The sequence below is a fragment of the Megalops cyprinoides genome, chromosome 1 (assembly GCF_013368585.1).
Source record: "Megalops cyprinoides isolate fMegCyp1 chromosome 1, fMegCyp1.pri, whole genome shotgun sequence".
In the NCBI taxonomy this organism is placed as follows: domain Eukaryota; kingdom Metazoa; phylum Chordata; class Actinopteri; order Elopiformes; family Megalopidae; genus Megalops; species Megalops cyprinoides.
This window is the reverse complement of record NC_050583.1, coordinates 16,937,008-16,963,478: the sequence shown is the minus strand read 5'-3', so window position 1 is coordinate 16,963,478 and position 26,471 is coordinate 16,937,008. Positions and strand designations below refer to the sequence as shown.

The 26,471-nt window shown below is 43.0% G+C and overlaps 2 protein-coding genes across 4 annotated transcripts in view; one reads left to right on the top strand and one right to left on the bottom strand.

The window, feature by feature from the left end:
• The window catches only part of grb2a (growth factor receptor-bound protein 2a), a 33,926-nt gene extending 13,930 nt beyond the window's left edge, over positions 1-19,996 (bottom strand). Inside the window, exons 1-2 of one of the 3 annotated variants that reach the window (XM_036528387.1) lie at positions 19,709-19,996; positions 17,560-17,853 (exon numbers count right to left, since the gene is read on the bottom strand). In XM_036528387.1, the coding sequence (XP_036384280.1) occupies positions 17,560-17,637 (78 nt within the window). In that variant the 5' untranslated portion in view covers positions 17,638-17,853; positions 19,709-19,996. The other 2 variants (XM_036528406.1, XM_036528396.1) reach the window with 2 other exon arrangements.
• Positions 19,997-22,384: 2,388 nt separating this feature from the next.
• mchr1a (melanin-concentrating hormone receptor 1a) lies at positions 22,385-24,857 on the top strand. Its single transcript, XM_036526324.1, has 2 exons — positions 22,385-22,439; positions 23,827-24,857. Exons 1-2 carry the CDS (start codon positions 22,385-22,387, stop codon positions 24,855-24,857), a joined length of 1,086 nt encoding a protein of 361 aa, XP_036382217.1.
• Positions 24,858-26,471: the final 1,614 nt, after the last annotated feature.

The window sequence follows — 26,471 nt, the reverse complement described above, 5'->3', positions numbered from 1 at the left end:
GCTGACCCGCCCCCCTCACCCCTCTCTGTAACACAACCCGCCTGTCATTGTGAACTTTGAGTAACCTCACACATACACACATACACACCCACACACACACACACACACACACACACAGGCAAATGCCAGTCTGGTAGCTACTGCTGACTGAGAGAAAGACCTGTCGTAACTGGGCTAGAGGGCAGAGCCGGAGAGAGGCTGCGCGTGTGTCTAGGCTGATGGAGTGGAAGATAAGGGGCGAGGGGAAGGATTCTGGGTGTGACGCAGCGAGTCGATGCGTGTGCGAGGGGAAATGGATGGAAACGAGGGGGATAATGAGCGCCCCCTCCCCCCAGCCAGCCTCTGCCCCCTCTGTAGCAGGAGTGCTGGCTGATAAAAGTCATTAGAGCTAATTCTAGGAAACAAAGCCCTGCCTTAGGGAGCACAGTCAGGGCCTTGAAGGGACGTGTCCTTCATCACTCCCCACAGCCTGCAGAACGCTCCCGGTTTGAGCTGCTGTGAGGGGGACGAGGGGGGAAAAAGGAACTGCTCCATTTCTGAAGGCGTCAACCATGGGAAAAAAAATCAAACGCAAAACCAAAACCAAAGATGGAGCGTGATAAAGGGCCTGGTGAGATTTGGTGTCAGCCCGCTGGAGCAAAAGATTGGACGCTCAAGTCGAGCGCTCAGGTGTCACTGCGAAATGGGGGGGGGCACCACAGCCTTACTTTACTCTGGGGTTCAGCTCTCTGCAGTTCATATGAGGTAAACCCTCAACCCTTTGGACTTCTGACTGCAGCCTCCCATGAAACAGAAGAAAACGGCAAACGAAACAAGAAATGCCACTCTTTGCCTTGGGTTGCTTTTCAAAAGCTGTGACAATGTCCACAAACGACAGCCACAGCAAACACACCTGACTTACTTAAACAAGGCCAAACCTACTATGTCCAAAATAACTGGTCTGTTTTAATGACAGACAGAAACTAATGACACCTACACTCCCACACGCACTACAAGGACAAAACAGAAAGGGAAAAAAAAATGTTTGCTGTGTCAGCTAAACCAGTACTTCAAAACACACATGGACATTGCTAATCTGTAAAAAGATATTAGCACTCACACAAGGGCTTGAAATAGAAGCTATTTAATCAGATTATGATTACATCCACGTCGCAGCTGGAACCATAAAATGGTTCATGCAGCTTTATGACTGCAGTCTGCTAGTTAAAATATTATGCGCTGGCCATAAAACATATTCTTATTCCACCGTCTTGGTTATTTGGTAGAACAGGTTCTTTTCTTCCTCTCTGTCTTGAAACAAGGAGAAAAATCCTGATGAAAAAAATGAACATCACAGTCTTGTGAAAAAAAAAAACAACCTTTTTTTTTCTTGTGTTGTGTCACTGTGTTGTGGTTGGGAGTGTTCAGAGGGTGACTCTGTAATCCTCATGGCTGGTGAATAGCCTCATTTTGTTGCTGGGTGGTTTATGCACTCTTTTGTTGTCTTTCGAGATACAATCCCACCTAACACACACACAGACACACACACACACACCATCTCTGACATAGAGCATTCATAATGCACCACAGCATTTTTTACAGTCCTAAACCCTGCAGCTCTGTGTAAAACCACCAGTTACCCTGCATTATAACAACATCGAACAAGTCAACACGGATGTGTATCAATAACCTCTACCTCTTTAATAAGATACCACTGGGAATGTAATATCTACATACACAGTATCAATCAGGTTACAAGCATACACGGGGCACGTTAACAGCAGGGGCAGGTTAGCAGAGAGATCACCCAGTTTAACAGGGCGCAGAACTGCCTGTCCCCTGTCACCGGCTTCTTTTGTCACCGTCCTCTTTCGGAGTGGATGCAGGGTAATAGGGGTGAGGCAGGGAGAGACATGCGTGTCTGGTACATCAGCGCAACCCAGAGAGGATTGAGAATAATCAACCGTGTGGATTATCAGAGGGCGTAAGTGTGTAATCTCAGTGCAGCAGGAAAAGCTTCTTAAAAACTGCTTATTCAAGCAGTTTTTTTTTCCTGGTGTAAAGAATAGCTTCCTTCTGCCCTTTAATTGCACACAAACACAGAGTAATCCTAGTTCAACACTTCTACATCTCAACTCGATGATGGCACTGGCCTTTACAGACATTGGGGAAGAGCTATGGATCATCTGATTACCTTGGAAGGAATCAATACATCAGAATGTTTTTTTGTGTGTAAATAATCTAACAAAACAAAAAAAAAAAAAAAAACAAAAAAAAACAAAACACAGTGAGTTTACCAATCCTTACACAAACAGCAGTTGTCAGCACTACAAATACGAACGGAAACACATTTCAAAAGCATAGAAACAAAGACCTCTATTCGGTGTTTGACTGGTAAACCAGACAAACAGCAAATCTCAGGATCTCAACAGTCATGGAGGCCAAGCGAAAGGTCTCTTTCCTGGCCTCTAGCCTCCCAAAACACAGTGACCAGCCCACAGAGGGACAGTCTCGAGGAGAGGTGACGCTGCGTGTCACAGAGAGGCCCCGGGTGACTCAGGGCCCTGCTGAGAGCACAGAGACAGATTGCCACACTGCACCATCGTAACCCTTAGGGCAACCCCCCTGCCTCCGCGCACCGCTGGAGCCGAGAGAGGACAGATGGCCCGGAGCCTAAGGGAGCCAAGGCTCTACTTCCTCTGGGCTCTCTCGCCAGAGGACCTCCGAGTTCCCGGGGCCTGGCCTCCGACCCCGGCGCTCCTGCTCCGACCAGCACTGCCCATCTGCTCATCTCTGGAGCTTACCCCGAAGGCTCAAAGACACATTCTGTCAATGCAAAACCCTTCTGACAACAGACAAAGGGGAATCTCGCTGACAGCACCAAAGATCCATCCATGACGTTTTTTTGGGGCCGTTCAAGTTGGGCTTAATGCTCACGACTACTGCAGAGTTACTACTGAATTCTTCAATCCATCCAGCTGTCAGATCACTGTGCGAGGCAGCTGATAATGAGAGCGGATTTAGGGTCTTAAGCCCAGCAAGACTACTTGCAAGTGTAATTCTCTGCTGTGAACTACCCCCCCAGAGCTGTCTCTGCAACTAGCGAGTGTAGCCAAGTAGGTCCTCGACTACAGCAGCTGTCTGCCGATATCACCCGCACACCAGAGAGATGTTTTTTCGTGCAAGTGTGTGGGAAACGGAGAAGAGAAAAACAACAACACTGCCTTCCCAGAGGACAGACAGCAGGACCGCCGCAGTCCAAAGCGCTGATGTTCAGCCCTCCTGAGAGCTCCTGTGTACGAGTGCAGCGGAACGGGAGAAGCTGGTCAAACAGAGGAGGAGCTCTCCGAGAACATTCACAGATCCTCCCAGTTCCACCGCTCCAGCACTGCAAGAATTTCCACAACAACAACTAATTTCCCATAATCCCCCCCCCCCAACCCCAAATCAGTTATAAAATCAGAATCAGTTATGCATGAGTGACAGTGTTTTCTGGACAGGAATACTGATAGCCATAAAATTAACAAGGACTGAAGAAGGAAAAACAAATATCTGACTACATAAACAAGGTTTCACATAAGCTGAAAAACGATCTCGGCCGGCAGCATCCTGTAAATAGTGCAGTTAGCTGCGAGACATGCAGGACCATGGAAAAACGGTTTGTCTGCCAAAGACATCCAAGGCCACACATTTGAGCTTACTTTTGACTTACTTTTGAAAAACACAGCATGCTTCAACTAATCTGAAGCAAACAATGGCTGTGTTCAGCGCAACCGGGGTCTGGAGGGGCCGAGCCGGGCTTTCAGCCGTTTGCTATCAGAGGGACATGGGAGGGCTGTGGGCAACGCAGCCCCACGAAGGAGCCCCGAGGGCGTGGCCCGTTGCCCCGGAGACAGGGCTGCTCCTGCGCCGTAGCCACGTGAGGGTGTGGAGAGCTCGGGAGGTGTTTATCCTGTGGCTGTGATCTAGAGGCATAGGGCCGCTCTAATCCCCTGCTTTAGTAGGGCTCTTTAACAAGCTCATCAGCAGCCCGCGCAGGATTACCGTATTACTCGGCCCTCCTGCGCCCCCCCCCCCTTCCCCCTTCCCCCTGCCCCCACCCCCGCCCATCTCCTCCACCACTCAGCCGAAAACTCGGCTCTCGTCTAGACTGCAGTCCCCGAGCGAAATGGGAGTTCATGGCGATGAGGTCACAGCCGGCCGCGGACTGATCTCATCCCTCAGCTGAATTACTGCAGAGAGAGCTGCGGTGCGGAGCAGGGTTGATGGGCGCTCCGGGCTGCTGGCTGACTGTCCTCTCATGGCCGCGGGGCACAGAGACAGGGCCGGCACCCGCCAGAGACCCAAGAGCACCAGCAAGCCACTGACGAGGCACCTGCAGGTCGAGAGGCAGGAGCGCTGCACCGCCACCGCCGTGACCCGCAGCCAGTCAGGCCAGCCTGACAACAGCCGCCTGGGATTTCTCTGACAGGCCGTTTAGCTCTGGGTCACCAATGATGTGACCAGGTGAGAAAAAAGGATGACTGACATAAGTTCACAAATGAGCCTCCAGGGGGCAGGCACTCTTAATTGACGGAGACATTATACGTGACAGCACCCCTCACTCTGTTCTCTGCTCATGGGTGTGTATCAGCGGGGATGAGTGACAGCACTGATGAGTCACTCACTTCAGTTCCCCAGCTCCGCTGAGCTCCGCTGAGCACTGCTGGCCGGGGTACAGACACTCGTTACATGCCTTTCAAGGTCAGAACTGAGCGCGCCGATGGCTTTCGAAAGAAGAAACTTGAAATCAAATCAGCGAGGGGTGAACAGGTGAACGTACATTACATTACATTACGTTCACTTAGCAGACGCTCTTATCCGGAGCAACTTCCTGCACAGCAGAACGTAAGTGTACAGCGGCAATGCTCAGACATCGCCGTTCACTCTGAGAAACCTCTGCACCTGGCGAAGGCCCTGCTCCCTTCAAACAACCACACCAAAGGATCTTCTCCTTTTCACATAAAAAATTCTGCTTGGCTTTCCGATTTCTACTGAGAATTCCAATTAGCTGAAGATGGAGTCCTCCCTGGAGCAGCCAAGCAGACTTAATTAAGGAAATTCGCCCAAAGCGCCCTGTGTTGCTGACACGCCTCTTCTGCGGTGCTCACTGAACATTTTGGCAGGCCAAACCGTGAAGCTTCGATACCGCCAGCTTCAGAGGCACTGTCCAAATTGCACGGTTCGCTCCGCGCCGGAAATCTAATGATTGTTTTCACTTAAAGATTTACTACGTCGTGTTTGGAGACTGGGAAATTATGGTTAATTGGAGCAGAGGAAGAATTAAGTATAGGGTTCCGGGGGAGGGAAAAAAATATACTGGATATAAATCTGAGCTTTGGTTTAATATTCTTTCCCCTCCATTTTCTCCTGCAGGATTCCTGAGTGATAAAGCAAGCTATCACTTCTGACTACAGAGCAAATTTCATCTCTGTGGTCAATCTAGAGAGAGATATGATCAATACTTGCAGGGAAGAAAATGGCAATTACCATAAGATGAAGCAGCCATGACAACAAAGAAAGGATTGCTAAACGTGGACATTCATCAAAGTGTTCCCGTTTCTTCTTTACAAGGCGCAAGCCAATGAGACGTTATGGAGGTAAAATCCCCATGGCAGGGAACACAAAGTCAATTCCTCCACATCATGCAAAACTCATTCTGCCCCACCAAGGCCACTAAAAGTAGCTCACGCAGAAATGACACAAGTCTTTCACCTGCTCTGCCTGATAACAGGAAGCTCCTAAAGCTGGTGGAGGTATCGGGCCATGTATGGGGGTGATGCTGCAATAAAAAAAAGACAGAAGACCCGGATACCAGGCCCAGCTGCACCAGCCGGGGGACAGCTGTCCTTCAAATGCCCCACACAACAATAACACTACCACAGAGAAACGATGGCCACGTCTCACCCTATATTCCTTTAAAGGGGCTTTCCGCCAAAAGAATAAACTTCTACTTTCCTTCTTACTTGAAATGATTATCTATTCAAGCGTCCCCTGACCAGAGAACATGATGAAACTGTCATTGCCACATGGTCAGAGTAATTCTTAATTCATTATTTAAATGAATAAATTCTATGTTGAGAAGATCTCAAAAAGAACCACTGGCCTTTTGTAGATAAATCTACTCAGAATTAAACACTATAAGGAAGTATGCATGTTTGAGTGCAATTTTTAACTCAGGATCCAAAGTTCATGCATCTGTCCAGGGTAGGGTTTCCCCAGGGTTTTGATGAGGCCTATGAGGTGAAGGCTCCAAAGGCCAGTGATTAATACACTTTTTCCCATGGAATATACAATATGTTGCTCATAAAAATTACGTTATTACGTCATTACATTCACTGCACAATTTTTCACTGGGACATCACGGGCTGCTGAAGAGACACGCAACTGTTACTCATTTATACAGGTGGTTTAGTGAGGAAAAACGCAGTATAGCCTACTTAACTGATAGATCTAATTGTCTCGTGCTGTCATCTCCCTTTTAAATGCATTCTGGACAGCTCAAAGGAAACATCCTTGTCCATAACCAGTGCAGCTGAACACCTCCGACATGCTGAATGGGCAAAGATATAAAATTTACTCGGCTCGGCTGCCAACAAGGAAAAAGTAAACTAATCGTTTACTGAACCAGGAAATAAGAACAGACGCAGTGTATACTGCAAGGCCTGGCACAACCAACTTCCGCCAAGCTGAATGTGGCTTAGTATGTCTGAGATACGTCTGATATGTCTTACCACTGATGGGAGGCAAATGAGGCTGTGCCGTGATGCAAGAACACTGGGTATCATATATCAGACTGCCAAGTGTAAAACAGAACAAGGAGTGCTGTACATGCAGGGTACATGTGTTTTTATATAAAGCACGCCACCCACATGCAGGGTGAAGGGCTGAAAGATGAACATAGCCGCGCTCCCATTCTGACGTGGCAGGAGCTCTGCTCAATTCTTGCGCTCTTTAAGAGCGAGGCTGTCCCGATTACTGTGCGAGACCGACTGAAGTCAAGGACGCTAATGAAAACCTGTGATGACAACTGGAAGGCTGCCTCATGAACGACAAAAAGCTCATGCGAGAAAAAGGGAAGGACCAAAATGAGCGTTTTGATGTAATGTTTAGTGTAGTGATGACTGTTTAGTGTAATGATGGCATCTGCTCCCTCGTGCTGACTCCTGGCGGACCCTGGATATATTCAGCGCACAGCCTTGAGCAGGGAAACCGTCAGGTACCCACTTAGAACTACACTCCATCCTATATGAATGCTTTCACTGTTTTACATATTCGCAGGAGTTCCATTTAAAATGTCATCCACTTCATCAGCTCTCCAATAAAGCTAATGAATTTCACACCATTAGCTTAAAATGTCACAAAGAAGTCAGATGGTATAGCTTTTTTAAGAGTGACCGCTGTAGATAAAGCATTCAGATGTAACCCAGTGAAACTCAGTGGGAGTAACCTTAACTGTGTGCTTGCTTGAGAAAAGCCCTGATTGAAGTTCTGGTGGCTTAAACAAGCATGCCTTTGCAAAAGAATCCACAAACCAAACAGCTCTTGGATCGCTTAGTCTATACTTAGTTTTGATATACAGTCAGGCCTTACTCTGCACATAAATCTCAGCATATTGATATGCACTTCCATATATACAGCACATAAAAGCAGAGTAAAATAACATCTCTTTATAGCTGAAAATAAGGAAGAAAGCAAATTACTCTAATGGCTCCCCGAATTTTGTTACATTGAGACGACACAAATCTCTCCTCCAACACAAATGTACAACACAAATCTATCCTTCTCCGACCAACTTAATTAGTCATTATTAAATTCTGACGTTTAATTTTACAATTCTAAAACGTTCCTTTCTCATTTTAAATACCACTGCTTAGTTAGAGCTTAATTTCAGAATATGACTGAAGCACCGTCACAGACAAATGACTTGGGTCCCAAGAGGTTCACCGGTCACATAATAGCCATGAGTGTGACAGACACAGCTACTGATGTGCCAACATCATCAAACAGGACTATTGCTCACTTAAAGATTTGCAACTGGTTCAGACTGTGGTCAGGAACAACGAGACAGAGGCTGCGGCTTATGACAGGCTGTTTCAACACTTTCCACTGAAGTCACCTGTAACGCCACATGCAAATTTAAAGAACTGTTGTTTTGACTGGTTTTCTCCCCGATGGCTTTGCCCTTTCCTTTCTCAGTCAGGTTAACACCAGAAACCTCCTCCATCTGGTAAGAACATTATTTTACCTTTTATTTCATTTCCCTTTACTGGCTTTCAGTCTTGTGTTTCATTGGTTAATTAGACATACATTGATGATAGTGGCCGCACTTGCTGACAGGGATCCATAGATCACCTCATAGAATCATGCCTGGTGTTGACGCTGGAGCTTAAAAATGGGTTCAACTGCTGGGTTTTGGCTAAGAAACGTAATGAGGCCAAGTCTACAATACGGTATTATTAATACGCAAAAGGCAAACCTTTAGACAGCTTCATCAGAAACGTTCTGCAAATCAGCATGTCAGAAATTTCACACTGACTGTGTTTAAAAAATATAAGACTGGGATAAAAATAAACTGGGGTATGGGGATTTAGGGCTATATAGAATATTAGCCTAATTCTTTATTCATTCAGGCTTGACTTCCTTATAATTTTCTCCAGCCAATGTGAGAGCTCAGAACGCATTTGCAGAGGAAGGTGAGACCATGGAAGCAGCATGGATACACAGGCTTTAACACACACGCACCGCTCTGAGTGTTCTTTAGCCAAGCAAACCCCGAAAAAAACCCCAGAACAAAAAGGGCACAGAATTCCACTTTCTTTTCTCTAAGACAAACGAATGAATTCAGGGGCTAAAAATAAAACCAGTGAAAAACATAGCAGAAGATTTTTAATGTTTAAAGAGGCACCACCTCTGTCCTGCACCCTTTTTAATTGCTAACTGCAACTGAAGCTGGTACATGCATCATGCTAAAAACAGCAGCACTCTCTGAGACAACCCCCATCCCATATCCCTGACTGTGTGGCTCCAGTATCATTTTAGGACTCCACTGGAGGGTTCCCTCAAGACTGACCCGGGTGCAAGTGTCACGACGAAAACAGCAATACTCTTTGGGATAACCCCTATCCTAGCTCCCTGACTGTGTGGCTCCAGTAACATTTAGGATTCTTGTGGAAAGTTCCCCCAATCCATCCAAAAAACATAAATACAGTGGAATCAAGAACGACAAAAGCCACGAATGTGAATGAATGTGATGACTAACACTTAACATAAGCGCCAGTAACGATCATTTGCTGGAATTCATTTACTTCCGCAGCTCTCCACTGGCATCGTTTCAGCTACATGAGCAAGAATGAAGACAGCGGCAAGCACTTGTAAGAATCTAACCTAAACCCACTCTCCAAACTTTTTCAGGACAGTGCTGTTTATATCTAGTCTGGTAACAGGCTTGTTCAACAGATCATGAAGCAGGGCTCGACAGCGCGAGCATTTCACTCGCATTTGCAACTAGAAATAGATCAGTGGCGTCGGGTGAGCTGGAAACAGGGGAAGCCCGAACACTACCTTTAAATCCATAACTACTTTCAACCTGTTCCCCTTTATCCTCCTTGATTAACAATAAAACAAATAATTCACAGAATAATCAACACTAATGGCTTACTTAGAATAAATGAATATTCTCACAAAACACCGCAGATTGTCTGTAGTTTGTGTGCTCGCGAAAGCTACAGCATGAGATTGTTTAATTAACAAGGATGGCAATTTGAATAATTAAGTGGCAAGTAATCCCAAAGCTTTCTCTTAAATGTTTCACATTATAGCTTTCGTATGTTACAATATTCAAATTACAAAACGGAGCTAAATTTGGTTAAATGGATTTAAATTACTGAGAATGAACTTTTAGGTTAGGTGGAGTGCAATGAACAACACAGACCTCACAAAAGCTGTGATGTGTCATGGGCATTTAATGCAATTTAAATTGATATATGCCATCCTTGTTAATTAAACAATCGCACGCTGTAGCTTTCGTAATAGCACACAAACTACAGACAATCTGCAGTGTTTCGCGAGCATAATCATTTACTCTACGCGACTGGTGTTGACTATTCTGTGAAATATCTTTTACTGTTAATCAAGGAGGATAAAGGGGAACAGATTGAAAGTAGTAATAGATTTAAAGGTAGTGTTCGGGCTTCCCCTGTTTCCAACTCACCCGCCGCCACTGATCTATTTCTAGTTGCAAACGCGAGTGAAACGCTTGCACTGTTGAGCCCTGTGAAGAAGAAAAAAAAAAAAAAAGACAATGCTAAGACCAGACAGGAAGGATCCTCTGGGAGAAAGGCCTTGTAAAATGTGCATGGCTGGTGTATACTCCCCAAAACCACTCTGTGTCAGCTAAACATTCCCCAGCTCCCCAAACGGCATGGGAATACGTCAGACTGCAAACCAAAGCAAACAAATCTGCCCTGCAATAAACGTCAGCTGCAGCCACAGATGAGAGTCAACCCCAACTCCTTGATTCAGATTTGAAAAAGGTCTTTTTCTGTTCACCCTCTCCCCCTCCCTCCCCTTATGTAACCATTTTTGAAATCGCCAATTGCGCACAAGCTTTTCTCACTGCAAGAGCCTCTGCAGCCGTGCAGAAATGCTTATGCAAGATTACTGCAATTCTCTGATAACCTTGCATGCAGCCAGTGGCTACTTTTCCGAACTACAGATCACACAGCGCACTACATGCGCACTACAAGTGGGCGCTGATTGGAGGATAAGCATTACTCATCCCACCACAGCAAGACATGTAAAGGGACAAACCCTTGACTCACTCTTACACAAGAGGGAGAGGTTGTGAGACAAGATGATGCGGTCAAGCATGGACAGAAAGGAGGAACAGCAGACAAGTGCTGTCGGCAAATCAGAAACGGCATCACAGGAAGTGGCAGCAACATCCCTGCGATTCACTCAGCTATGTTCAATGGCGGACAGGGGTAACTTCTCTCTATGTCACCGAAGGTACCCATCGATGAGTCTATCAGTTTCTTCTGCCCATCTACACTTCTTGCTGCCCAGAGGGAAACGACAGTAGGGCCAAGCATTGAGTGGCATACGGTTATCCCCACTGGTTGCCCTTATAGACAGCTTTTCAAAACATGGCCCCTGTATACTCGTACAGAAATGGGAAGGAACATGCATGCTCCGATCCGAAAATATTGATGCTTCCAGCAACGATACGGCTCAGATCACAGACGCCATCTCTCCTGTGCTCACATTTGGAAGGTATGATGGTTGTGCACCGACATGTTCTCTTGCGTGCAGTTAAGCAATGCAAAGGCAAAAAAATGAAGACTCAAGTAGAAAGAGGCAGCTCACAATCAACATACAATATTAAATCATACAAATGTAATAAATAGTTGATACGCACTGGATAATTGAATGTCAAATTACTGAATAATAATCATCGCTTTATTATCGAAATATGTAGCTCTAAATTAAGTGTCTTGCTCTAAATTAAGAAAACAAACGTGTTCTCATAGCTAACATATTCTGCTGAAACGTATACTTTAAAACCATTGTAAACAACACGGAACAACATTAGCTACCAAAAGCCACTATTAACTACACTATATGGACAAACATTTAATAAGGGAGCTCTCACACACCATGTACAGTATAACCTTCTATTTAAAAACTATATATGCAGCTTTCTAAACAGAGAAATGGGAAGATGCTGGTAAAATCATCTTCAGCAAAAACAATACCTAAAAAAATCCCAAAAAACAAGAAGGTGGTGATTGCTAGGTAAAGTTACTCCCACCTTGTGACAAATCTTGGATTTATGGTGAGTTTACGGGAAAAAAAATTACCCTCATTTAGTTTAGTAACCAGACATCATTGACATTTCCTGGTTCCAGTGGCTTTGCTCAGCTGTGCTATGCCCTACCAAGTTAAATTCCTGAAAATAAACACAGGTGGGCTAATAACTTCTGTCAGGAGGAACTGCTAACCCTTCAGGTCACGTGCCCATGAAACACAAATGAGGCCAGACTGCCCTGCATTATGAAATGTAAGACTTTTGGATAAAATGACACTGAGAAGGTGCTACGTGACAGAAATGTGGCAGGATTATTTTAAACATGAAACCCATCGATAAATTGCTGATGACTCGATATAACCCACTGTTGTAGCAAGGCTCCTTCCAGGTCCCACTTACAAAGCTGCCATTGTTGGCCAGTGAACAGCATGCCTGCAAGAGATGACGCGAGAGAAATGCCTCCTCTCTTTATTGTGATGACATTTTCCAAGAAACTGCAGTCAGAGCAGAGATTAAAGGACTGGAACAGCACAAACATTAAGATTATGCAACGAAAAGCTGCGGAGATCATGGAAATGAAAATTCTCTGGGTCCTTCTTGAAGGCGTCTCCTTCAAAGGTGCTCCCACGGGCGCTCTTTTCGGTACAGAAGTGAAAGGAAAATAAACATGACAACCTCTCCAGCCTCTTCCCATTTCCTGCCTAAGTGCACTGTGGGCGCCTGCTCCAAGGGGTTACTGTAAACACCGGGGCTGCGGCCACGGTGGACAGGGTCTGCAGTCACTCTCCTCGTGGCAGCTGTCCACTGCACTAGCGAGACCCTACAGGCAGACAGTAAGCCAGTATGCTTCGTTGATGGATCAATTCGGAAATCTCAGCCTCTTCCTTCCACCCGGGTGGCCGGAAGCCCACCTGCTTGGAGTCATTCTGTCTTGTGGGATACCAAGGGTGGGGGGTGGTGGGGTACTTGTAAAGTAGTAGACACACACACACACACAAGGCAGCCATTATACAAATGTAAGCTTGTGCTGATTGATTGTTGCACATGCTGCAGCACCACACTGGCAGGGCTATCTCAGCCTGTCAGATACAGTGCCACTGGGATCTGTGCAAACAACTTCCCTGGCCCTTCGTGTTTTACACTAGACATAACCTGAAACTGCATGTGAATCAACAATATGCAAAACTACAGCAAATGCTTCAGATGGGAAAACCCAAACTATGCATCCTTCATTAGAGCGAGGAAGCTGCAGAGTTGGTTGGGGGGGGGGACAAAGCATTGAGCAATCAGTCCAGGCATCTCTGGTCTGAGGGAATCACCCCAGCTTATTAGGTTAACGGTGGGACTGGCACTGCACCTCTGTCAGAGGGCTTGTAACAGGGATGAATACCGCATACACTTTAGGTGTAAAATACACCCGTGGTGATCTGCTAGAACGGGCTCAGACTCTTATCAAGTGCCCTTATGTCAGGCCTACCCATGCACTGCCATGTTCCCCTTTCCACTTGAACAGGTCTGGACCATTCGAGCATGGGGCACAGAAATAGCCTACGCACAAGCAAACTGGCAACAATGAAAAACTGACAACTATGACATTAAATTTTTACAGCTTCCACTTTAAATTCACTGACTTATAGCTCAACGATATTCATAATAACCACACAGATATATCGACAGACCCGTTATCCGTTTGTAATGATTTGTTTAATGTTCCTCTGCAGACACTGCGTTTTTTTTTTTTTTTTAAACAAGCAGCTCAATTCTTGGAAAAGGATTATGTGCTTGAAGGCTGGGAAATTCCTTCAAGTGAAGACACACTGAAAATACAGACTACTGCCATTTGCACTGCTGCACCAGCAATGCACACTTCCTCCTTCTGCAGATGAGGTCATACCTACAAGCAAAGCGGTCTGAAATGCACGTTCTGCTTCAGGGATGTATCACTGCCACTTTCCCACAAAGAAACAGCACGTCGTGTTCCATTTCCGTCTCTGTTTATGTGTTCTAAAACAAAGTCAGACTGCTCGCCGTGCAACAGTCTATTGATAAAGACTTCATTTAAAATAGCTTAACTCACGAAAAAGTCAACAGGTCTCATTTTTACGCGTGGACTAAAAATATTTTATAAGAGTATCCAAAATGACTGATATGAAAAATACGCAACCCCATTCCGAGATATTCGGGGGAATCAAGTTAAGATTTACTGGCTGGATAGGACACGGTTATGTTCAGAATGTTAAGCCAATACTGGACTTGATTAATGTTAACTCTTACTGTGGAAAAAAACTATAGTTTACCACTACGAGACAACATTGGTATTCATTCAGATGAAAGATTAACATCATAATCGATTAGCAGGAGAGGAGAGCTGGGTCGAAATGTGGCGTTTCTGAATGCACGCCCCTGAGCCCGTGAGAGCCAGAGCTTCTGAACGCGGAGGTCAATTAGGCACAGGCCTCAACGGCAGACCTCTTTCACAGCGCTCATCTGATGAGCCCAGCCTTGAGTGCAGGGCCTACAGAAAGCGGAGTGTTTTTCTGAGGTGGGAACAGAGCGTGCGAGTAAAGCCTGCTTGTGCAACTCCTGCAGGAATTTAATTTGAAGGGTATAACGGCACTGCAGGCTTAGAGCATTACCATCAAGCTGTTGCCTCGCACTCGCTGATTAATATTTATGCCGTGCTTAACACAAACGAAGGCCCAGGAGACGCTGCAGACTGCTGCCCTCCTTACACCTTCCAGGATCAGGCCTGGGTATTCAGGCTCGTAAATAGTCAACATTAACTACTGTTAACTAATCTATAAAAGTATACCAATTTATTTTTACCCAATATATGATAAAGACGCACCTGTCAAGCATAAACATATTCAAAGCCAAACGTATTCAAGCATAAACTCTGTGGATGGATACATACCATGACAATTTATGATGCTGCCAATTTCTAGGTAACTAACTCCAAGGAACTGTACTCTTTGCATGTACAAACATGCCCCTTTCAATCTAGGCTTATAGCAATACTAGTCTTCTAGCAACTTCTCTCCTTTTCATTTTGACAATATCTTGTTATATTATTGTAAATAAAAACATCAAAACAACTAATGCTATTTACTGGAACTGTTAAAAAAAAAATAGCTTCATTACAAACTACGGAAGAAGAAAAAAAGCTCCTGTGTGTGCAACTCTACCTGACACAAAGTCAGCCTTCAGTGGCAAATACCAAAGGACCTTAGGCAACTGTTCTCCACATCAACATGTTCACTGTGTGCTGCATTTGATGTGAAATGAATAAAAAGATATGGGACACTGCAGCCTTAACATCATCGAGAGTAGATGACTGCACTGCAAATAAAATCTTTCTAACTTTCATTTTGAGAGGTTCAGCCATGTTTGCTGCTTTTCATTCCATCTGAGGTAGCCATTGATTAGGTTCGACAGTTGTTAATTGAACATTGATTTTTCTTTTTAAACATCTCTACAATTAGTACATTTTATTCTTTATGAAAGAAAAGTTCCTTTTGTATGTTTATACTAATAATGGACTGCACAATGTAGATGTTTTACATTTTCATTCACCTGCTTCTTCAGTTAGGGGCCGGATAAGCTTGGTTGTTCAAATGTCCTAGGACACACTGAACCGTTAATTACTCAATTATTCAGGTTGACTGACTGTCTGTACTCCTTATTTAAGGGGGTCAGATATTTACAAACTACCTACACATGAATTATTCCCTTAAAACATGCACACTTCCAACAACGCATAACATTGTAAAAGAAGATATTTGTTCAGTGTTGTCAAACCCAGAGGATGACTATTCACAGTTATGGATCTCGATCAATACAGCAGTAGTGGGAATCACTCCTGTGAATATGCAATCGTTCAACACAGCACTGGCATAGCAAGGCAGGCAAAAAGCATCCCCTTTTCAAAACATCAGCCAGAACGGTTCCCAAATTTAACAACACTGCATGGTACTTAAACATACATTTCATGCTGAAACATATTTCGAATTTCAACACCTGTGCTTGCTAGATAAAAGTACCAATGTTTCTGAGATTGGTTCTCCATCAGGAGGGTAGGGGGGTTCCCCAACAGGACTTTGCATTTCTCTGCCTTCTCTGATGAAAGGCTCAGGCAGTCAGTAAGGGCAGCTTCCGTAATGGACTGTAGGAGGGGGGCACAATTGCAAGTGCTCTAACCTGCACACACTAGATACACATCACAAAGCATTTCAAATGTTAATGTGGCCACATTGCTCCTGTAAAGACGTGTAATGAATTTAAGGTGGTTTTGACAGTGCACAGCAGTAAGGTTTCCGTGTAATGTTTTACAAGTGGCACATTTCTTACGCTGTTAAATAAAACTTAGCAGTCGGTATTACAGGACATGATATCATTTGGGATGCAAGCGATTAAATTACCCATGGAAAAGGAAATTGTTTCTGTAGGAGCAATCATTAGTGCTTAATAGTCCAGCTCTGGTGTGTGCATTAAAAAATAACCAATAATTTAATGGCTAAGTATGGTGTTCATACTCTATTTTTACCTATGTTTGCCATGACTCTACTGAAACCTAACAGGAGGGATTAAGATGACTGCATTTAAATCCCCCACATTTGTGGTGAAAAACAGATTCTGTGCATTCTGGCCAATGTCTTGAGATGGAATCCCACTTGTGCTTCACAGGGCCAAAGCCTCTTTTGATGGTAAGAGGGATAAGCATTGATCAGTTACCATCAACGACCGGAGAGGAAGAAAACATAAACCAACCTGAAAACCCAGAAATCTGCATTGCCGATTGCCTTCTGCAATTCATCGATCTCACCACCTTTTTCATTTAATAAACTGAGAATCGACAATCTCACTTTTCAGAAACATCCTGGTTTGATACAGACACCTACATCAATTCATAAGCTCATAACTTAGAAGGAAACGGTTGCTATTTTTAAACAGATATGATCTTTGTACTTTTCCTTGAAAACCTGACACTTCCTTGTTGGCCTGTTGTTTCAACACACAGGACTGTACAACTCAAATGTGGGACCAGTAAAAAAAAGACACAAAATCTAAAAGTGACATCACTAAAGAGAATTCAGTAATAAAGAATTTCATTTGATTTCATCTGAAAAGATTAAATGGAAACAAATATTTACTGTGTGATAACCGATATCTAATTTTGAAAACCACAAGACAACGAATCAAGCAAGATAAAAAATGAAATGGGAACAGTTATGCACAAGAACAATTATGTTTTTCCTGACGAAGCAGATTAAGAATTTACCAAAGGTTTACAGGAAGTCAATGACATGTAGTTGGAGGTCAATAATGGTGTAATAAAAGCAGAATTAATTCTTTCAAATAGGTTATCATTAAATAATCTGCACACTGTACACACCTAGCGTTTCAATGACACGGGTTGAAAGCACGAAAATAGAGTAATTGATCATTTTCCTGAAAAACATCAAACTATTTTTATGAAGGGAATACGACATGAAATTCCTGGATCTCAGGTATGTCATTGCGCCATAGTTCTTTGCTAAAATGAAAATGTTAGTCTATAGAAGGACAGTGAAGAAAAAAAACATTTTAGAATTAAGTTTTATGGTGCACAGAATGTTTCAGGGTTGATAATATCTCGTGTCCAAAACGCAACACAAAAACAATTTTAATAACTACACGCCATAACTAGTCACATGTGTAATAAAGAGATAACAGTAAGTCATAAATGTCGTTACCTTTAATACTTCCCCACGTTTAAAGCTTAGCTCGTCATCTGCGGTGGCTTTAAAATCGTATTTGGCGATGGCCTCCATTGGTGCGTGTGGGTGAACACCTGTGTGCTGCAGTTGTACAGGCAAACAAAAGCGTTGCGGTGCTGACGAGTGGACTATTCCTTGCTGGCGAGAGGAAAGTGTGAAGAAAACAAAAACACAAAACCCAGAATCCTCGTATGGGTCTCTGGAAGTCTCTCCCTCCGCTTATGACCTGTTCTTCCGAGGCTAGATCACGTTAACGTAGAGGCCACGAACCTGCAAATGAAAACGTATATCAATAAACCCTGTAATAAGAAACCTTGTGTAATCGGTAGATAAAATACAGCAATACCGCAGTAATTTAGGTGTTTGATGCAGCCGCGCCCAGAGACACAACTAGCGTTGAAAGGCAAATGCCTTCCGAAAGAGGAAGGAAATTATCTAGCGGACATATCATGGAGCCAACTGCAGCTAGCCAATGCCAAACGTATCCAATCAGCTGTGAGGGAGCAAGGGCGTCCAATGAGGTGGCTATACTCGCATAAAAACCAATGGAGCTACGACAATCTGTCCCGCACCCAATGGTTTCACAAGAATCTGACAGCCTCAGCTGAGATCAGTCAAGGTTTCATCAACCAGCTGGAAAAGCTTTGCTGGACCTATCGCAGCGTTGTTATTAGGCGTCTCACTGGCTAGCTGGCTACCTCGCTAACAGTAAGCAAGCAATACAAAATCAACGTGGAGTAGTCTGAAAGTCAAGTACACAAACAACATCATCTTCAAACTTTCAACAATGCTTGTATTCCTTTGTGTCCTTGTTAACCACGATTCGTACAGTTAAGAAAAAAGAGTTACATTTAATTCTTCAGATATGAATGAATCTGATGTTGCTAGCAAGTCTACAATATAAGTTACAACCAACGCATCATATAATAGTGGGCGTTCTGTTTTTAAACAGTATACTGGCTAGCGAGAAAAAAAGATTGAGATGCCGAAATAAACAACAAAACCGATTTGCCAAAATAGTGTGTCATTAATGTTAACTGCAAGAACGAGCTCGTTGTCTTTGTAATACCTAGCTATGAGTAGCTAGCTGGTACCTCTAGCTTTTAACGTCTATCGTTACTCCATGTTGTCCAACAAGACAGTGGCTTCGCTTGTCTAGCTAGATCAACTACAATCGAATAAGAAAATGTTTGGCTTCATGTTAAGTTGACCACTGTGTAACTATCTAGCTACCTGAATAGTTCTTCATCTACTTAAAATCTTGTGACAAAAGCCTGCAGGCGATTTCTTATAACGTCAGCTGTTTACAAATATAGCTGATGGCTATCAAATTCGATAGGCAGCTGCCTGTTAGAGTACATCTTGTGTGTACCCAACACCTAGGAGAGCTAACGTTAACTAGGTGATGGTTAACATTACCTTAATAAATTCTTCCAAAACATCAACGGAACAAAAATATTGGCGATTCCGTTAATGAACAACTGCAGAAGAAAGCCGAGTAGTATACAAGCAAAGCATAACCTGATAGCAGATCGCACAACTTCCATCCAAACACGTCGTTGCTAGACTAAATACATACTGTAAGTTGCAAAGTTAATGGTTGGATAGCTGACGTGCTGTTGGAACAACCCAAATTCTCAGTTATAGACTACATCCTAGTTAACTCGGCTAGCAGGGTTAGTTGGTTTGCTATGTCTGATTATCTATTTACAAGCTAACTGTTCTGTAAAAGATAAATAAGTGCCAATGTACAAATAAGCTAATATCTTTTAGATGGCTGTCGTTTATTTGGCTGCCTAGTTAGGTACTAAGCTGACGTGAGCAACTGTGCCTGGCTCATCCAGACTAACGCTAGCTGTATCTTTTGTCTCACTTTGATATCTTAGCTCGCTAAACAACTGCGATACTAATTAGCCAGCTACACGATTCAAAGCTGTCTAGCTCCGTAGACATGTGTTGCAATGTTGTGCTAGTTAGCCGATACGATTGCATTCGTTGAGGCTTCGAACGGAGCCGGAGCGGCCTAGCAAGCCAGCTACCAAGCTTGCCCCGATACAAAAAAGCGAAAAACGTATTTTTCTTCTTTCAGCTAATGTTAGCTAATTTCCAAGAGCCACAAACTCACCCTGTCACGGCGTCAGCCACACAGTTCAACTGGGTTCGCTAAGCTAGCTCGCTAAGTCAGCGTGTCGCCCAGATTTCCCGTCCGTTCAGTCTTCAGGTTGACGGTATTTGGCACTATTATGATTGAGTATTTTTCGTTTTCTCTCGTCTTTTATCATTAAGCATAATAGCCAGCTGTATTTCGCTTGCTTTCCAGCGCAATCTGACGCCTGCCACTGCCCACTGCTTGAACAAACTCTCGCGACACCTCCAAATCAACCGGAGTGTTTGCTAAAGTCGTGGTGAGATAGCTAACGTCGGCTGCCTAGTTTGTGAAAACTCCTGCCATCCCCCACCCCCACAAGAATTACATAACTGCTCCGCCCTCTGAAAACTTGACGCTGTACTGCACTTTTAGGACACACACTCTTACGATACATTCAGTTGCTAGCGGTTTAAATCTTCCAGAACTTTTGGGATATAAATCATGCGCAGTGTTACGGCAGTCCTGCAAGCTGCTATATTAAAGACAAATTAGACACCATTCATTAATAAAACGAACACATAAATAGTTACTTTTTCCACATATTATTGTTGTCTTTATTGACTGCATGTTTACACATCCATGTATGAAAATTGATGATGCATATGTTGGGTTTTCCCAAGCTTTAGACTGCATTAAATTGTTACGTGCATCTGGATTTGAAAGATCAAAAAAAATTCAAAAACTAAGAAACCATTTCCACACGAGCAGCTAAAAACAGCCTAGAATGTCTAAACTCTGCAACAGCATACAAGTGGGTTGATCCCATAAAAAAATACATATTCCAAAAGCCTCATGTCGGACGACGCGACCTGCACATCACATCCTTGAGAAGATCGCCATCTAGTGACATTTAGAGGAACACCGTCGGTTGTGCTTTGGTTTGTCCAGAATGAATACAAAAACGAATTGGGGAAAATATTGAAAATAAAATAATAATTCCGTATCATAGACATTAAATAAAGTGGGTTGCTATTAGCTACACTACTACGACTGGTGATTTGGGTTGCATGTACAGAGAGCTGGCTATCTGTACTTACTCATGACACAAAAGCAAATGAGCTCAACCTTGGGTTTGGATTTATGAACCCGTAGCCCACCATAACTATTTTAATGAGAAAACATGCGTATTTGTCTTATTTCCTTTCTTACTTCCTTCAGATGTTAACATATAAATGTAATTATAAGCTGGATATGACGAATCATCCTGTCTAAACCGAATGGAACCGATTAGAAATATTAATACTGGCTTCTGGTTGATATTTGATTATGTAATGTGGCAGGAAAATTAATATGGAGAAGACACCAGAAGATGAAGTGCAAAATTGTCTAAGTTTTACTATTTATTATGCGGTTGCATGAAGTTTTATGTGAGCTATTCAAATGTAGCAGTAATTGTCTGTACAGAGATGCCCCAGAAAGACCAACCTCTTACAGCTGTATGGGTATGAAGTATGCCCTGCCAACTTGTGACCCTCAGCCAAGAAGGTAACTCATGATAAGATCTGTGACAGTATTGTAAACTCAGGTGTACAAACACCTCCTCTGGATTTGTGCTAGTTTCATTCAGTGACTGAAGATTCTCAGAACTTGTGTTTTTTTAATACACTGCACTAAAATTGTTGCATTATTGAACAATGTTTTGCCATAGTGGTTAAGGAATAGTGCTTGAAACCTGAAGGTGTACAGATTCATTTCCAGAGAGGAGCTTATCTTGAGACACTTCCATACATTTCCAACTATACAAATGAAAACTGTGTAAAAAAACCCTCTTGTATTTTCGAACTAGACATTTAACCATATTTGCCTTTGTAAATGTGCATCTCCACACACTGACAGCATGTAAGAATGTAATCAAGTAAGTAACAAACCCCATTACATGTTTTAGTGTATTACCTCTCTACATCACCAGATGTCTCCAATTTCTTAAGCTCTCCTTACGCCTGAATATACGTCCAGAAGCTTGTGGAAATAAACATTGGACCGCACAGCCGCGGAGATGCCGTACTGCAACATGTGAAGTGCATATTCATCTACATTAGAAACATGATGTGGAATACAAACATGAATATGTTGTGCATGCATCATAAGGCACGCCCTCCTCTCCCCCGAAGTCGAAATAATTTCTCCTAAACGAAACATATCTTGTAATTTGAACTCATCAGGTGAGTACAGTGATAATGTGTTACTTGTGACATTGTGAGTTTTACCGCCTGGATAGTTGGATATGTGTAATTTGGAGTTACACAGCTTTTGGAAATAACGTCAACTGCTGTTGCAACGTACCCAACTGAAACATATGCATGTGAACGAAGTGTAATGCTTTAAAATGTTAATTTCTTAAATCTAATTAAAATGGACTGTTTCTTCTTAATGCATATTTTCCACAGATACTGATTTACACAGAAGATGCACAGTGGCGTTGTTGTGAAGAAAAAAATCTCTGGACAATATTTAATTGTAAAAGCTAATCGCTTATGGTGGTCGTATCCATTAACGACCGATGGCCACTACTACCATTTTCAGGGAAGATTTCGCATGTATTTCATTGTGTCTCAAATGAAGTTTAGTTCGGAATTTGATCGATTGTATTTCATTACCTTCCAAAGGTTACGTCGAAGAGATCTGTCAAACGTATCAATGATTTCCGATAGTATGTCACTTGAAAACTCTTCTCGGCTCCCCTACAACTCAAGTGAAAATCTGGCAGGTAAGTCCCGAAACAAAAGGAGAAATGAAACGCGTAAAGTAAAAACAGGAAGATTGTTGAATTTCCTCTTAGGTTTTTTAGACTTCATAAAGTTAATAAGTCAATAAAAATGTAAGCAAAGCAGTCACTGAAATTTATGATGGTGTTGGAGGCCAGTTGTTGAAAATCAGACTCGTTTCCTTTGTACATTTGTTTGGCTTGTCTTCAATTGCGTAGTTCAGTTTATGTGAAAAATTAATTTATTATTTGTGTTTCTTAACGCTGATACTGATCAATATCCATTTGTACACTAAAAACTAAATATGTAAGACTACATCTTCTTTTAAGCAAATTCATAGCGTGTCCTTGTTTTTTTTTTTTACAATAATTTTAGTAATTATAGTAAAACATTGCAATAACATGAACTGTAAACATATTATTACGTCAGTCTTAATCCGTGGCACCGCGTGTAAAAAGATGAGACTTCACGTAAAGCGCAGGGAAGACCCACTGGACTGGCCCACAGGAGTGCGTTAATCTATTAATTTTAGCTCACCGCCAAGAATTGGCGTCCTGACAAAAAAAAAAAAACAATCAGTTGGATTACAATGGTTCCTCATGTTATCATAGCTGGACATGTGTAAGGAAGCTGCGTCTCGTATCATACTATCACAGCAACGCTCCTAGAGATGCTTTTGATTTTATTCAATATCCCCTGGGGTTCCCGTGGTTTCTTGGAACCGCTGCTGAAGTTCTGTGTAATCCAGGCGACGAGAAGGACTTTTATACTGAAAGGGGAGCGAAATGTTTATGTGATGGTCTGAATGAATAGGTGCAATGTAAATTAGGTAAATATATTACTAGCTGTCTTTCTGTTTTTTTTTTTTCTGGTGCCAATTTGTGCTTTTCGCCAGAATAAACACGATTTTTGCATTCTGAAACATAAAAGTCGTTATGTATGCCGTATGCAGTGCTAGCATATTCTCTTGTGCTAGGCAAGAAGTCTAGTCATATTATTTATATTAGCCAGAGCGACTTTTATCAGTTTTATCTGCTTATACAGCTGAATATTTACTGAGGCAATTGTGAGTTAAGAACCTTGCCCAAGGGTACAACAGCAATACCCCAGCAATGAATCGAACCAGTGACCTTTTTGTCGCAAGTTCTTACCATTACACGATGCTGCTGCTACTACGTGCCGCTAGCTCATTATGTCTTTTAAGGGACTGCATGCTACTTTCTCATGTTAGCCTTTCTGAGCACCAGTCTGAATCATTTCAGTGTAGTTTGTATAGTTCAGCTCTGTGAATAAACCTTAATATGTGGAATTGTCTTTTTCTTTACAACAAATGAAATGATATAACCAGCCCGTTTCACCCATTCTTCTTCCCCTGTCCTGTGTCACCAGTGGAACACGATGCCCCATACAAGAACATGATCTTGGCAAGCATTTTTGGGATCATTTGTTTTCTGGGCATCATTGGGAACTGCATTGTCATTTACACCATAGTGAAAAAGACAAAGTTTTGTGCACAGCAAACCGTGCCTGACATATTCATCTTCAATCTGTCCATCGTGGACCTGCTGTTCTTGCTTGGCATGCCCTTCCTCATCCACCAGCTGCTGGGCAATGGCTCCTGGTGCTTCGGTGCAGCCATGTGCACGGTCATCACGGCGCTGGACTCCAACAGCCAGATTGTCAGCACTTACATCCTCACGGTCATGACCCTGGACCGTTACCTGGCGACTGTGCACCCCATCCGTTTTAACCACGTGCGCACCCCCTGTGTTGCCACCGGCATCATCTGTCTGGTGTGGCTGCTGTCCCTGCTCACCATCATCCCTGTCTGGATGTACGCTGGCCTCATGCCCCTCAAAGGGGACTTGGTGGGCTGTGCCCTCCTGCTGCCCAACCCGGCCATAGACACCTACTGGTTCACCCTCTACCAGTTTGTGTTGGCCTTTGCCTTCCCCCTGGCCGTCATCTGCTTCGTCTTCTTCAAGATCCTCCATCACATGGCCATCTCCGTGGCCCCGGTTCCCCCGAGGCGTCTGCGGGTGCGCAACAAGAAGGTGACGCGCATGGCGGTGGCCATCTGTCTGGCTTTCTTCACCTGCTGGGCGCCATACTACTTTCTCCAGCTGGCCCACCTGGGCGTGCAGAACCCCAGCCATGCTTTTGTCTATGCCTACAACATCGCCATCAGCATGGGCTACGCCAACAGCTGCATCAACCCCTTCCTGTACATCATCCTCAGCGAGACCTTCAAGAGGCAGTTCCTCATGGCCATCCGGCCGGCCCACAGGGACTTCCAGGTCAACCCCAGCACCCCAGAGGGCAGCCTGAGTTTGCGTCTCGCACCCGAGTGCCCTCAGCAGGCCCATCCCAACAGGGAGGTCCTCCACAACATGCTGCCAGGCACCATAGATGCTCACTGAATCTGCTACATGTGGACACAGGGACACAGCAGGCATCAGTAGACAGTGGACTCTTCATTGGGCAGTAGACCCATCTCAGCTGACAATGAGTTTGTAATCTGAAAGTCAACAGAGATGTATCTCTGCTTTCTGCTCGCTATAAATATTGACAATTGGGTGGAATTCTGGGGGGAAATTTCAGGAAAATTGCCTGGCATCGGAAAGACACACATTTTAAATGTCTGATGCATTTAAATGAAATTAAATTGGGTTTTGTTTAATGAAGAAATTATGAAAATAATTAGTAGTAGGTTTTATGTTCACAATATGAATGCATTGTTTATTTTCCTCTACTAAGCTTTAGTTAATTAACACTATTTGAATTAATTCATTGCGCAACAATAATTTTTAGATGTTTTTAGATACTGTGATGGTTAGTAACCTGTAGTGAAATTTTTGTATTATGCATGGTATTATGCATGGCATTTTTCTGTTGTAAGACCTGACTAATTATGAAAACTTTTGACATTGAAGTTTAGTTTCTATAGTTATGTTGCTCTGTTTCATTTAAAATCTGCTCTACATTAAAGTTGATAGTGGAGCTGAATTGGCAACAGAAGGTTTAATTATTATCAGGAGCGCTAGGAGACGCAGTAGTGAGAGCTTAGATGATTACATATCACAGACAACTGAGGTGGGTTTTTATTCACTGGGATGTCAGACGTGCATCATTCATACACCTCTACCACATGACAGGTTGTACATGAAACCAAGAATCACTAGGCCTCCAGGAACCATAGATGTTTATTAGTATCCACATTATTCTTTTTTATTTTCTCTTCTTCCTCTTCACTTATCATTTCCTGTGTTCACATACAGGAAGTGACAGTATAAGTACTAGCACTAACCATAAAATACCTTAAGCAGCCTTAGTACAGACAAAATGTAAATGCAACTAATTTTATTGCTGTAACGACAAATAGCATTGGCTGTATTTTATATCACAACAACCTAGGTCCTACATAACAGACGAGGGTGCAGAGGAATGTTATAATTTGATAAAATATTTATTGATGTTATGATGTGTGGCTGAATAAAAGGTCTGCAAAAGTATATATCAGACTACAGAAGACTAAGAATTTAGTCCTCAATCAAATCTACATCAACAGTCTTCAGTGGACAAACTTTAAATTCAATATTTAATATACAAAGTTTGAAAGACAACATTCATTTCATGTGGTTAGATGAAAAAATACATGCATACAATTTATGGAAACATTTATGGAAACTATCTGTAGCATTGGTTAGGAGTAGTGTTTATTTCATTTGTGTCAAGTAATGCTACCCACATTGGTTGTTGTAACTTTTGATGTCATTGTTTAATGGTACTGTCCTTTTTGTACATGTGAGTGATCTGGTGCTTTTGTATGTCGTAAATGTTTTGTTGAGATATGTTTACCAAACTGGTATACTGTTGTGAAGATGAAACTATTTTCTGATTCACTTTTTAACGCTAATGTTAAGTCCTGCTAAATGTGAATGGTAAACTGCCTAGCGAAAAAGGGTTGCTAATCAGCCAAAGATAGTTAGCTATCAAGGAAATCTTAATGAATGAACCAAAGATGGATAGCCAGA